The sequence below is a fragment of the Taurulus bubalis genome (genome assembly GCF_910589615.1).
Source record: "Taurulus bubalis genome assembly, chromosome: 3".
In the NCBI taxonomy this organism is placed as follows: Eukaryota; Metazoa; Chordata; class Actinopteri; order Perciformes; family Cottidae; genus Taurulus; species Taurulus bubalis.
The window spans coordinates 15,484,172-15,498,826 of NC_136591.1; the positions used below are offsets into that span (position 1 = coordinate 15,484,172).

General features: G+C 43.0%; 1 protein-coding gene across 1 annotated transcript in view; it reads right to left on the reverse strand.

Annotated features, from left to right (window-relative positions):
* Positions 1–4,487: 4,487 nt before the first annotated feature.
* Positions 4,488–14,655, reverse strand: part of lrch4 (leucine-rich repeats and calponin homology (CH) domain containing 4) — a 40,336-nt gene continuing 30,168 nt past the window's right edge. The window contains exons 10-18 of the mRNA XM_079215076.1: positions 13,226–13,369; positions 12,850–12,918; positions 12,599–12,653; positions 12,452–12,515; positions 11,771–11,872; positions 11,592–11,689; positions 11,369–11,506; positions 10,870–10,947; positions 4,488–4,749 (exon numbers count right to left, since the gene is read on the reverse strand). Of these exons, the coding sequence (XP_079071202.1) occupies positions 4,600–4,749; positions 10,870–10,947; positions 11,369–11,506; positions 11,592–11,689; positions 11,771–11,872; positions 12,452–12,515; positions 12,599–12,653; positions 12,850–12,918; positions 13,226–13,369 (898 nt within the window). The 3' untranslated portion in view covers positions 4,488–4,599. The remainder of the gene's footprint in view (positions 4,750–10,869; positions 10,948–11,368; positions 11,507–11,591; positions 11,690–11,770; positions 11,873–12,451; positions 12,516–12,598; positions 12,654–12,849; positions 12,919–13,225; positions 13,370–14,655) is intronic.

Below are 14,655 nucleotides of genomic sequence, written 5' to 3' on the forward strand. Positions count from 1 at the left end.
CACAGTTTCACATGTTCAGTGTTTCTACATGTTTTTGACACACAAAACGTTCTAATAAAAAGATTTCCTCTCTATGAATCCGGCCACCTGTACACGGGGAGTCTGCTCTCCTGCTCTAATGCCGTGGTGTCTCACCTCGGGCAGCTGCACCGTGTTCCTCCTGCCAGCAGCACAGGCAGCGGTTGACCCAGAAAGGCTGTTCACATGATGCGTCTGCAAATTGACACATTTTTAGGACCAGAGGTGAATGGTTGGGAAGATGATTCTCAGTTTTCTCCAACCGACGTTTGAATGAGAAACGCAACAGAAAACAGTGTCGGCGGTAAGTGCTTGTTTCATATTTCTGTAATTCTTTTTCTCGATCAAACTTAAATGGTTTTACGTCATAGTGACGGAGCAGTAGTGCGTTTTCTGGCTTGTAGACACTGAACTACAACCGTTAGTCACGTGCTTTTATTGTTGCAGGTAGTACTTTATACATTCCTTTCTCCCCTTTCAGTCTTTTTTTTCTGTTAAACATTTTCTCAAAGCTCATTTATTTAATTATATTGCCACCAAATTGTATAATTTTTCTTGCACTTTTGATGTTTTAAACTCAACTCAGTGTCACTATGCCACTTAAGGTTATAATAAAAGAAACTCCACTAGTTGTGTTTACTAGTTAGTTGCAGTGGTGGGCCGTCAGGGCCAGCTAAGCCTTGCCTCAACAGAATCACAAAGTTATAGCTATTTTATATTTATTTTCCCGATTAGCTTATTTTCTCATTGCACAGCTCGTGTCTTCATCTGTTGCTCTGCTTCAGCCTGCAGTGCTGCTTTCAGTGCAGCTTGTTTGATCCAATCAGATTTGCTCCTCCTGTGTCTCTATGGAGGCACAGCAATTCCAGCAGGCCTTTGCAGATTAAAGTACACGGGGAGTGGACGTTGTCGTTGATTGTCATAGACTTCAACAAATCAGATCTTTAGTCTGACGAGCTGGCTGTATTCCTTGATGTACCAGGCCTGCGAAATAGCGTGGACGTATGATTGGTCAGTGGCCCAGCGTGACCATTAACATGCACTGTGATTTGTTCAGTGTGGCAACAGAAACGCTACCTTGCAGTAGAGTTCTGGTGCTGGATTTTTCCTGCCAGCACAAGAAAAATTCAGGCTGAAACGAGAAGTTATGACATGTTTAGTGTTTTGCTTGTTTTAACACTCAATGGCTGAAAGAGGAGGAGAAACGGACTTTGTGGTGGATTTACTTTATGCCTTTCTCATGGAGGGTTGCATGTTTGCCATTGACATCCTCACTGAAGCGCACCGATGAACTGAACAACCACGTCATTGAACTGTTGGTTAACAAAGAGGCGGCTGGACTTTGTCTTTATTTAGTGAACGGCATCCGGTGAGTAAACAGCTGGGTTTTTTTCACCCCAATATTTGTGTTCTTGAGCTATGGAATATACCCAGTAATATTTGTAAAATAGGATATCTCTCTCCGCCCATGCACCTCTCAGCTGCCCCCGTGCATGTCTCTGCTGCGCCGGCAAAGATTTGGCAAAGATCGGGTCTAATAAGCAGTTTAGCCAATCACTGATTTAAAGATATAAATTAGTAACATACAATTAATCTAATCAGCGCCCTAAAAAAAGATCCTCATTAGGCCCAAGGGTGCGCGTTCTCATCTCTCGTTTTAAGATGAGATGCTTTTATTTTGAAGGCGGCACGCAGAGTTTAAAAGGAAGTTGCATTGTGTGTGGATTTCATGTCGAAGCTACGGAAAATATGAAATTAGAAACGGTAACAATATTAGCACTCCCCCGAAGAGGTACAACGCTAAGCTATTTTATCGAGTACTTGGACAGATAAAAGTGGTTGCAGTTTTGTTCAAACTGCGCAGTATTGTGTTTTATTAATAAAGTGAACTATAGGCGCAAGATAAACCCTCGGCTACATAACTAAATGTGACTGGTTCTTGTTGATGTGAACTACATGCATTGTCCGTTAATGACGGAGCATCCTGTCATGCGCGTATTTATGTAAACATCAGACGGCACTGAAGGCCTAGGTCAAAAAAGCATGGCCCGCCACTGGTTAGTTGTGATACCTGTAAGGGAATCTGCTTAACACCCACTGTCTCCGTTTTCATTTTGAAGTCTTGCAATTTAGTAGTGAAAACTTTTTTATTTTTTTACATATGTTTTAGAGGTACACTCAGTCATTTTGAATAAAGTGCACTTATGATGTTTATAAAGATCCATTTTTTGCATGAGTTTTATCTTATGACAGTGAATGTGTGCCACACATTGTGAAGCGGTTGCTTATCACAGTCACAGATATGAGCAGAGCCTGTCGCCCCACCCACAGTGAGTCACAGCACGCTGAGCCCAACTGGGAGTTTTTGTTTTATCAGTAGCTTACCCGTTTAACAGTCACCTTCTCACCTCTTTCTCAGCCTCGTCTCAACTCAGGCTGATGGAGCAGGACGGATCTGCTGCTGGCTGATATCCATCTCTGTCGGAGCGTGGGGGTTCATACCCATCTTCAATTACATCCCATAAATGTCAGGCTGCCTCTTCAGTCGGTTAGCGGTGGGCCTCGCGGGGGCATCAGCTCGTACGTGACAGGAATTGGACCGGCGACATTTCCATGCACAAGTGCGTGTCTTATCAGGAAGTGAGACGATAAGCCGGCAGCAGACGGTCCTCAAGGCGGAGCGGCATTGAGCAATTAACATGATAGTCAATTAGGCCGTGCTGCTAATTGACTTGTGATTAAAGCCAGAGCTGATTAATAAAAGGGAGGCTGCTCTTCTTCCCGGCCTTGAGGGAGGTGTGAGTGATGATGCATAGAAATAATCAGAATAATATAGTCGTGCTGGATAGTTCAGGTCATTTGCTCCCAAAACAGTGGAAGTCAGCACAGTATTAACATGTGACATTTAAAAAGTTCCACAGCAACATTTCTTATTGACAATAGTGCTGAAGGCTGGGACACCAAATCACCTTCTGTTACTCAGACCAGGAACTGTAATGAAAATGACCTGATCCCTGGGCCGATACGGCTGTCTGCTAAGAATTTAAGGTATTTAGAGTGTGAAAGTCACAATTTTGTTAAATGTACAGGAAGTGCATTTCCCCAAGATGTTGACAGTAGAGTAGGTAAGGTAGGGTGCACCTTGTTCTTGGTTTAAAATATATATATATATATATATATATATATATATATATATATATATATATATATATATATATATATATATATATATTTAAATGTAAACAAATTGCAGTCACCTACAAACCTACACACTCATTTGACATTCACTCATTCACACATTTCTTTGAGAAAAAGAAAACGATTATTAAATCTTCCCAGCCCAATTACTCTGGATAACAGTTTGCAGACAGAATAGTCCCATGAATATTAGTCCTCATGCAACAACCACTGGGTGCGTGTACCAGTGATGGCCTTCAGGTGACCCGGCATTAACAGCCCTGGGTGTTTTCTCCCATTCCGTGGCCTGAGCAGGTCTCTGAATTCTGCTGCTGACTTTCTTTTAAGCCGGACTTAAATCTGCAAACTTCAAAAGTTATTTTTATTCTTTGATGCATTCGTATGCGTTTTCATTCATGAACTTGGCACCAATTATGCTCATTTACAATTATCATGCACGCACCCTCATTAACGCACATGTGGCCCTCGTCATGCTCACAGATACCTGAAGTCACCAGATGTTCCAGTCAACAGCCGGGTATTGGAGATGTTTGCTCGGCTTTGGCAGCTGAACGAAACACCGGTTTAACCAAAATCAACCTCACAAGTCTCTCAGTCGCTCCGTGTCCGAGCCGGTCGCCCGTCCCGTGTGTCTGCTGATGACTGCTGCATGGAGACTGTACAAGTACTGTCTCCATATAGCAGTCAAAGTAGATACGGGTCCACTGAGCTGTCCCTCTCATTCATACCCTGCTTTTCTTTGGGACGCGCTAGCTTACTCATTCTACTTTACGAGTAGTTCAACATTTTCTGAAAATGCATAAACTACAGCAGAACCAGGTGTTGATTTTTTGGTTCCGTGCATTCTTCTGGTGAAAACTGGGCTCCTACATTACCCACAATGCAATTTGACTGCAAACCGTTTGAGATTCAGGTGTGTTGTGCTCGGCCATGAATTACACATGGCGTTTGTCAATTTAAAAGATTATTTTGCAAGTCAAGAAAGTCGTAGTATCATTTAGTTTGATCTAACTTGATGTGCTTTTACTGTGCTAGCTGTTTCCACCTGCCTCCAATCTTTATGCTAAGCTAGGCTAACCGAGATCTGGCTCCAGCTCTGTACTGACACCCAGACGGACGTTGGTCTTCTCATTCAGCTCGCATGTTGAACTCTTAAGGTGTGTCATTAAATCTCTACTACGAGACATGAACAAAGACACAGCCAGGCTTTGAAGTCATTCAGTCTTTATTATTCTTACCATGTGTTTGATCTTTGGACACAGTTTGTCTGACTGTACAGTGAATTTAATGAACATGTTAAATATGTTAAAAACAAACACTGGCCCTGAGATGGATCTCTTTGGTGTGATACGGTTAAATCTTTGCAGGTGCAGCTGTGCTGTGCTAGCATTGTGTTGAGCCAGCTGACCCAGACGGTTCTGGTTTGGGGACCCCCTGGGAGCCGTTGGCCAGGTCGGCCAACACTTGGACAGTCTGGGCCAGACGACTCAGCCCCTCGTCCTCCATGATGAGCTGGGGGGAACACAAGGAATCCTGGGAAGGGACAAGAAATAGAGTGAGCAGCTAAGATACATTCATACTATGATATGGCATTAATTGGACACACACACACATCTATCAGAGGATCGGTGGTTTGATCCCCGGCTCCGCTAGCCCATGTTGATGTGTTCTTGGGCAAGACACTAAACCCCAAATGTCTCCCGTAGCTGTGCTACGGTGTATGAATGTTAGTTAGTCCTGATGGGCAGGTGGAACCTTAGCTCCTCCCATCAGTGTGTGAATAGGTGAATGACGACAAGTAGTGTTTAAGCCCTTTGAGTGGTCGGAAGACTAGAAAAGTCCAGTTAATTTAATTTACCGCCTGTACTTTGGTGAAGGTTCCAGATCAGATTTGCAATTAATCAGATCGCCAAAATACAAAAAAGGATTTCTTGATTTGGCATTTGGTTCCTCACAGTTGTCCTTGTTGGTGTTAAGCATAAGTTGGTAGATGTATTTTTTAACTTTGGACAGAGCCACTTTTATGTCAAGCTAGGCTAAATAGGCCCTGACTCCAGCTTTGTATTACAAGCTAGACTAACTTTTGCTTGTGGTACTAATCACAGGATGACGATGTACTGTTTCTAAAGTTGTCCAACATCCGCACACATCCAGCCCTGTTACCTATAATACGGCACAATACTCTAATAGTGTTGTCTTCTCTTCTGAATATAAAGGCCAACCAGGTGGCGAAGGGTTAACTCATTTATAAGACATGCTCACTGGCATTCTGTCGCACAGCAGGTCATTCCATTCTATAGTGGAATCAGAAAACATCCACACAATGTTGGAGTGTTTATTGCCTCCAGGGCTGAAATGAAAATCTATTAAATCTGACTTTTACTTTCCCGTGGAACAAGCAAGCAGGCGCATCCGAATAAAAGCAAGCACACGAACATCGTACAGTAAAGAGATGTGATGTTTGATGGAAGAGCAGGATGTGTAGCGGTCATGAACCCTGCAAGTATTTGCATTGATAAACCCCGTCAAAAGTTTTAGTGGATGTTCGTGTCCCATCGTACATCAGTCCTGTTCCTCAAACCTGACTGAACTAATCCAGGCTAACCTGGTATTAGCTAGCTAAAGTTATCCTGCTGGCTTGTTTCTCATGACCCATAGTGACTAACAACAATCGCATCTTTGGAGCTAGTCAAATGACCACAGCAAACTGTGCATTGTTGGTTCTAGTGATATTCTATTTCTATGGTCTACACACAGGAGGACATTTAACGCCCGAAATCTAGCGTATAAAATCGTAATAAATCTTTTCAGTCCCAGCACACACTTTTACATGTGATGCATCATCTCATATATTGTAGTGTTTCAATGACATATTCCTTTTAATGTTAATTCTCATCAGATGCAGCAGCTGTTCATATGTTCACTCACACCAAGGCTTTTAAGAACTGGAGATTTACACATCAAGTACAATGTGTTTCACCAAACACACTACTCTTATAGTTCATATAGTTATATACAGAACACAACAAAGTCCCATCTATACTGAGACAAGATGAACAGCAGCTTTAATAAATCCCTTTATTCACACAACCGTTACACTGTCACATATAAATTGTAGTGTTTGATAGTTTTTGAGATTTTCCCTTTTACAGGCGTATTTACAAGCTTTCTCATTTCTGAAGTTTTAAAGCTGCGATCTCATTTAGTGAAACAGTCAGGATTACCAAGAATGGACTTTACGCTAAAACCTTTGTAATGGATTAAATTAGGTGTAACTCAGCAGGCTTAGTTTTATGTAGTTATTTATTTTGCTCACAGGGTCTTACACTAAATTTAGGATATTCACGTCTAACCCGGTAAGATTAAACCGACAAAATCAATGCTGCAGACTCTCTCTCTGTGTGTGCGCGTGCGTCAAGAGAGGGAGAACGCGGCGGGAGACGGAACTATTCAAGTCCCCCCCTGTGGAAGGTGCGGAATACAAACCCACGGGCCTGAACCCCGGTTCCCTGAGCTCAGCTCAACTCACCTGCTCCAACACAGGCCAGCTGGAGGTTACGTGGTAAACCTACTGTTTGGAGAGCACAAAAGCTTTGGAAGTGGTTAAAGCACAGGGACAGACACAGATGATCGGGAGACCTGCACGCCTGCTCAGTTTGACCACGTTTCATCAGTATGATTGTGAGATTGATTTCAAGTCAAATCACAGTTAGTTAGTCGTATCACGTACTCTGTTCTGTGCTGATCTGAGAGTATGTGCAGGATTTTCTTCCTCTCCAACTCCACCAATTACTAATACGTTTGGTGTCATTCTACTGTATATTTGTATTGACAACAAATCCCACGCAAAAGCCCAAACCAGCAATGTGTTAGTTCGTCTCTTACGGTGACGTGTCCACCCTGTCGGTGGCCCTGAACACCGAACAGAGACCCACCTTGGACGGAGGGCAGCGGTGGCCTCGTCCTTGCTCTCGCTCTCTTTTGTAAAGCCAGAACCTGCTATTTCGAAACAAGTCTTTGTTTCACCTTTGTGTGGCTTTTCTAAGCTCACTGCTGCCCCCATGTGGATGGTGAGGGGAAGACACACCTAAAAACTATAGATACCGTATACAGTGACTATACTGTATTCATAGAAAACTACAGAACTTCTGTTTTAACAGTCTCCTTCTTCACCATACCCCACATTTGTAAATAAGTTTTCTTCTGTTTGTTGTGCTTTGCATGGTGTATCCCACCATTCATAGGATGCATTTCAAATTGTGCAATTTTGTGAAAAATGTTGGTTCCTTTGCACTTGTCTGACCTGTTATTCCCAATGTAATAAAGAAAGAATTCCTGTCAGCAGGATGACAATGGAGCTTAATATCAGAGATTACGTGTTAGTAGATGATTTGTTGGTTTGGTTCTGCACAGGGATTTGTTGACAAATATAGAATATCCTTTAATCTACTTTAGTTTGAAAAAAATCTAACTTGTCTTGACATGTTAGACTTAAATAGTAGCTAAATAAATACAATATTGTAATACTTTACTACAGGGCAAACTCAATATCCTTTGAAGACCATGAGATGCAGTTGAAAGCTCCATAGAAAGCAAGTAGACCTTGAGTTGATTCTCTCGTGGTCAACATGAGATGAGCGGCTGCAGGGGTCCTGATCACATGACGTTCTGGGCTCATTAAGCAGAAGCACAGCAGGCGAGCAGACGAACAGCACATGGTCGAAGATGGTTTTTAATTATGTCTTTACAGCAGGATGGGAAAAACTTTACATATATATTTATATAAACTCAAAGAAAAGATTCTCAATAATACAAGGGGTCATATAAATATAAAATACAACTGTATTTCTGTTCCATTAACATATTAAAGAATATAGCTTTGTCTAAACCAGTGAATGAATTATTGTGTTGCGTATCCAGTTTCATTTATAAAATATACATTTTGAATTGAAACGGTATAACATTTCATTTTAACAGCAGGCTAATAAAAAAAAACTTGAGACATGGGATGGGAGACTTTGGACATTCAGACTGCAGCAGAGATCACCTGGACCAGTGTGCTGTACACCTCCTCAAAAACGATATTGCAACTATCGAAAAAATATAAATGCAACTGTAGGTTATTTCGTGATTTAATTTCCCCCCGAACATTTTGTAACTGATATGAATAATAATTACGAGATTAGAGTTTAAGTAGAAAGCTCTTGTGTCCCATTCTGGTTCAAATCTGGTTTGAGGCCGAGATAAAAGTAAAAACAATAAATGATCTTAATGCAGTTTGAATCCCCAAAAGCTTTTGAATCCCACATCCGTCCCATAAGCATGGTAATCACATTTAAACACATTTCACCATGTAGCTGACCTTCTGAGCACTGAGCCAGACGGCGTAGAGAGCTGCTAAACGTGGAGCCTCCAGGGAATCCATTGTTTACCAATCGAATGATGAGGGAAACTTTTAAACAATCAATGTTATTTTAACTCTGAATAATTGAACATTGATCTGATTCGCTGGTGTGTGCGAATTAAAGCACATGCACTGACTTCACAAAGCCTCTGCTGCTTCACCTCAAACAAAACTGAACAGATATAATAAATAAAAAAAGCAATAATTTAATAGCCTGTTTACATTTTTACAAACATGAAGTCAGCTGGTCAAACAGACCAGACTTCACCACCTCCTGGGGGGCGTTGTACCGTTTGGACACGTGAAGTGTGGCGGGAGATTGATGCAGCGACATCACCCGCCCGCTTCTCACAGTTAGCATAGCAGACGTATAAAAATAGGAGCAGCCTCTGCAGAGGTCTTAGCCAGTGGTCAGTAAGAGGCACTGAGTCACTGTTGTGATCGGAAACATCCAGCAACGTGCACTTGTCTCGAGGCTAAAAATGACATTCACAGTTCCGTCTGGGCTTCCCTCTCTCAGTTTAACATTTCTCAGAGGTAGAGCTGCTCTGAACGCAGAGATAATGTCAAGTTAAAACTTGGGGAGCAGAGCTAAAGAATCAATATGGTCTCATAACGTTTTCTCAGATATAGAGTTAGAACTACGGTAAGCTGCTTAGCTCGTCTGCTGACCTGACATCCTTTTTACCAATTCCACCCACTAAAAATAATAATATCCTCTGTACTAATGAGGGAAGTTGGTCTGCGAGCAGTTTGGGTAATCGTTCTGCTCTTCTTATCCAAACACTTCTCCGATCTCAGCATGGCGAGAACAATATCATCATAACCGGTTAAACTAATCTTGGAGAATAAAACGTCTGCATGTTGGCATTTTAGATATACATATTTGTCATTTTTCCAGTGTACGATACATAATACACTAACGCTTCTGATATACTATCAATGAATCACATCTCAAAGTGGATGTTAGTTCAAATTAGATACAAACACAAGGGAATAGCATGTCATTTGGATTGGGGACCTTTGCTCTGCCCATTCAAGTCTCAACCAATGAGAGCAGCGCTGCCTCAGACTGTTAAAGCTCCCATCTCTAAGCGAGCTGTAGTTTACGCGTGAAGGCTGAACGTGGCTACGCTCATGTAGTATTTGTCAGTGTATTTCTGTAGTGTATTTCTTTCTTAAAAGGTGCTCTATATGGCTCAGACATCCAACCAGTGCAGCGGTGGAGTGTCAACACACACTCTGGAGGTCTTGTGACGTTGGCTCAAAGGCCACTGAGAACACACACACACACGCACACTGCAGAGCATTGTCTGAGATGACAGCTGTGGGAGCAGCTGTGTGTGAGTTCAGAAGAAGAGCCGTTCATCAGTCACGTGAATTTGAAAGTACTGAGCTGCTCCTCTAGAGCAGCAGGTAGCAGTAGAGGACGTAGAGCAGGGCCATGGCCGCACAGTAGAAGAGCAGGAAGTCCGTGGACAGCAGCGAGGAAGACGACGGCCACGAAGGTGAGGAGTGGCGGGGGGATCGGTCCTCCGCCGTCTCCCCCCGCCCGGCGGCCAGCAGCGCCGTCACACAGCGCAGCACAGTGGCCAGCTTACACAGAAGCACATCAGAGCACGCACACACGTCCGTCTGGACAGGAGACGCAGGACAGACACACACAGACACACAGGAGGAAAATACAAGTAGTTATCCAGGAGACAAGAGGAGGACACAACAGAGTTAGGGTTGGACTGGTAAATTGTTTTAAAACCAGCAGCTGGCCCATATGTATCAGTCCAACCCTGACAGGAATAATGGAGCAACACAACTGAGCTTAAAGCACATGGAAATATTATATTTTAACTGACTACTAGGGATGCCCCCCGAAACCGCCTCTAGATGAGTAAACCCCGTAGTATTGATGCGGACAAAGATCCAAAGTGAGGCTACATGGACTCTATATGCTGAGGACTCTGGGTGTCTAATAAAGGGGGTGAGGAAACAGCAGCAGTTCATCACAACACTTTCTAGTGTTTGTGCAGCGGCCGTCCGTCATAGTCCACTGCAGGTAACGTTAGTGATGTCATACGGAGTTGGATCAGAAGAACAGGATAATAAAGTAATAAAGGAAAGATAATCACTCGGCTTTAGTTCAGAATGTATTTGAACGATTTTGGAAAATCTTTTTGAAATAGTCTTTTCCTGACTCCCGTTATGAGCATATCAGTGTGCACAAGTTATAATGAAGAGAGACGGCGCTTTACCTCAGGGACTCCCAGCTTGCGACAAGCAGAAATGAAGTTTTCCACATTGAGTCGACACTTTGCTGAGCTCAGTTTTGGCTGAAAACAACAACAACAACAACAACACATTTAGGGAACTTCAAGTTGGAGCTACATTATTGCTTTGCTTCGTATAAAAAGTTCTCATTGGTTGGGATTAGGAATTCTGGAATCGTGGCTTTCATTTAAGGAGAAGAAGACAGTGGAGCCTCCCTGTTTTCATTTTGTGGAACATGGACTCCATGTTGACTTGATACATTTCCGTGTACATTTCCACAGATCTAATTAAAAACAAGTCATGTCACTGGCTTATAGTCAAGAATTCACAGTATGCTAAAATATGCCAATATAATTAACACTATTTTCAATGGCTGTTTGCTAACACGCTATTCATTTGAGTGAAATAATTGGTTTTCCTGTAACAGTTTGAAGACTAGCTTTAAAATGTAGACAGAATAAAGTGAGATGTGAAAGGACTCACCACTGCTGGGGAGGGAATGTGGATGATTGACACGGAGCGGGGTCGGATCTGATTGGCCAGCTGGCAGAGGATGGTGCCATTGGATAAGGCCTCGCCCAGGTCCTCCGGTAGAGAGATCTTCAGCCGGGACTCCAGAGTCTATAAATGAAGAACATTACATTAAGTTAGATTAAAGTCTGCTGTATGGACACATTTGACATGGATGATGAAATGCTGGCTTTACCTTGCGTAGTTGTGCGATGTCGGCTCGCTCTTCTCTAGGAGACCGCAGCATTGTGCGAGACTCACTTCTGCCAGACTCCCCGAGAGTAGAGGCCGACCCTGAAGAAAAACAAGCGACAGTGTTGGAACGCCTGAAGCGTTCAGAAGGTGTGCAGCGGTCACTGTGTTGTTGTTGTGTACCTGTGGGTTTGACGTGGCTGCGGGAGGAGGTGCGGAACAGGAAACTGTTGGGTCTCTGGGCCGGACCGGGTGGAGGGGACGTCTTCGGGGAGGAGGGAACTTCTGGAACAAACATTCAGGTTACAGATGGGCTCGCACATAAACACATTCAGTCAAATGACACGACGAGACAGAAGATGAGCATTGAGGGTGAGGACGACACGGGTTGAAAGCTCAGGGAAGAGCAGCAATGTGGAACCAAACCAGTGCTTCTCAAACTGTGGGGCGCGACCCTCTAGTGGGGCGCGGAGGTATTACGGGGGGGTGGGGGGGGTGATGCTGTTTTTTTTGTATATATAAAAATATATATATATATATTTGTTTTTTATGATTAAAAAAAAAAAAAAAAAAATATATATATATATATATATATATATATATATATATATATATATAATCCTTTATTAACCCCACAGCGGGACTATTCTCTGCATTTTACCCATCCTTAAGGAGCAGTGTGCTGCTGTGAAGCACTGGGGCTTCAGTGTCTTGCTCAAGGACACTTCAACATGAAACTATGGAGAACAGGGATGAACCGGCTACCTTATGGTTTCAGGACGACCTCTCCCCATGAACATGATAACTTGACATAGTACAAAAGTGTGTGTGTGTGTGTGTGTGTGTGTGTGTGTGTGTGTGTACCTGTTTTGCTGTTGGAGCGTTGTAGAAGTGTATAGGGAGACACTAAGCTCATCTGATCAGCACTCTAATAAAAAAAGGAAAACAATTCAACAATAGAAGCACCCAGTTCAGCTTTGTTCACTGGAGGATTAAGGGGACACTACTCACTGCACATCGCTGCCGAAGGCCGGCGTGGGAGCTGCTGTTCTCCGGAGATGCACCACTAGGGGGAGACACACACCAAAGATTACTCCTGACAGAAAAACAATGCTTTCCAAACCCTGAAACTTCCTTCCATTTGTAATTCACAAGGACTGAGGTAAGGATGGACAAAGCGAGTGGAACTTGGAGAGTCAGTCTAAGTCACGTGTCTCTGTGTTGTTGCTCTGCTGCGTGTGCTGTTCTACAGGCCCACTTACGCTGAGCTACTTCCTGTCTGTGGTGCCGTGGCCACAAGACTTCCTGCTTTGCTGGACGACTTCAGCAAACTGCAAAATTAGAGTTTTGACATGGAGGGCGTATAATTAGAAATGACAGACAGAAGGGAGTGGCCTCTGACAGAGCTGCTCCTGACTATGTAAGGAATTCACAGCTTTACACATGACAACTTATAAAAGCTCATATTGACACTGTGTGACAGTCACATTCATGTTGTTTATGTCATGTGACCTGTGTCCAATCCATTCATGCACTTCCTCTGTCATGACGGACTGAAAGCTTCGTAACACGGAGTTCACTGCCCACAAACGTACATGTTAAATGGTGGACATATAAGGAATAAGAGTGAGTATTGACCTGGCCTTCTCCCTCTGCTGCTGCAGACGCTCCCTCTCCTGCCAGATGAGGAGGGTGCCCGGCCTCCTGCGCTCCTCCAGGGTGGGGCTGGAGGGGGACAGGGGACCGGATGATGGGGGGCCCACCTCCACATGGAGACTGGTCCTGGAGAGGAGCACGAGTTGGACAATGACAATAAGGCAAATACAAATTAAATATTAAAATCCAAATATGAAACCGTTTAGAATAGCCAATCCTCATCCCTGCCAACTCCACTTTAGTCATAACGACATATTATGAGATATAAACGTGCTGAACTTGTTGTACCTTCCAGTGAAATACCAAATACATTCAGAAGATAATTAAGAGTTACTGTTGCTTGGAGTTGACTGACTGAATACAGCCTCAAACCCAATTACGAACCACTTAAACCGTATTAACTATGTAACCCAGCTCAGGAACTGGCTGTTATGGTTATGTTGTTATTATGGCGGCAAGGAAAGCGCTTCGTCCTGAGACACACTTCCGGTTTTACCAGTATAAGTTTAGATGAAACCAAACCAGTTATAAACAAAAGCTTTTCATACATACTGTCTCAGAGCCAAGTTACATAAAAGTGAAATAAAATTTGGAAGTGCGCCGTCAATCTGTTCTTCTTAACGTTACAGCACAGCATTGTCCCCGTCTATCTCCTCCCTACTCTTTATTTTCCCACAGGGCTGTAAAAGTCATCAGATGTGTTGACGTGAAACAGTCCGGCATGGAAGACCGGTCTTGTATCTTTAGTAGCACTTAAATGGCATGCACTGATAGCACTTTGTAGTTTGGCATTCTTAAAGGAATTCTTGTTGTTGAAATTCTTGTTGTTCTGAGTTTGTACTCATGGTTGAATGCACTTATTGTAAGTCGCTTTGGATAAAAGCGTCAGCTAAATAAAATGTAGTGTGTTCTTGAGGGTATGCTCTTCAGTTGGGGTCCAGCAACATAGGGGTCTAATCTGGACCGCTCAGAAATACAGTCCAATAAAGCAAACCCAACCTTTTCAAAAGGCAATGCCAAAGGGCTTTTTTTGTTTTATTCTCAGCACCTTTCTATTCCACAGAAATGGACAAGCCAAGGAGTTGTGGTTTGTTTTGTGTGAAGGATGTGTGGAGTCCAACTGGCATGGATTGAACAGCTCCATGAGCCCAGACATAACATTCATCTTTATCATACCTATTCTGGGGTCTGACTCATCTGAATGCAATCTTTCACTTTTCATTGGGGGAAAAATCACCAAATGGTACAAAAGGAAGTTGAATTGGTCACACAGAACATCTTCACTCTCAGGTTAAAAGTAAACAGCAAGATCACAATTTGTGGATCTTTTGTGAAATGGGCCCAACAGGGTGAGGAACATATCAAACAATCATTTGATCAAATGTACATGACCAAATATCCCATGTACCAGT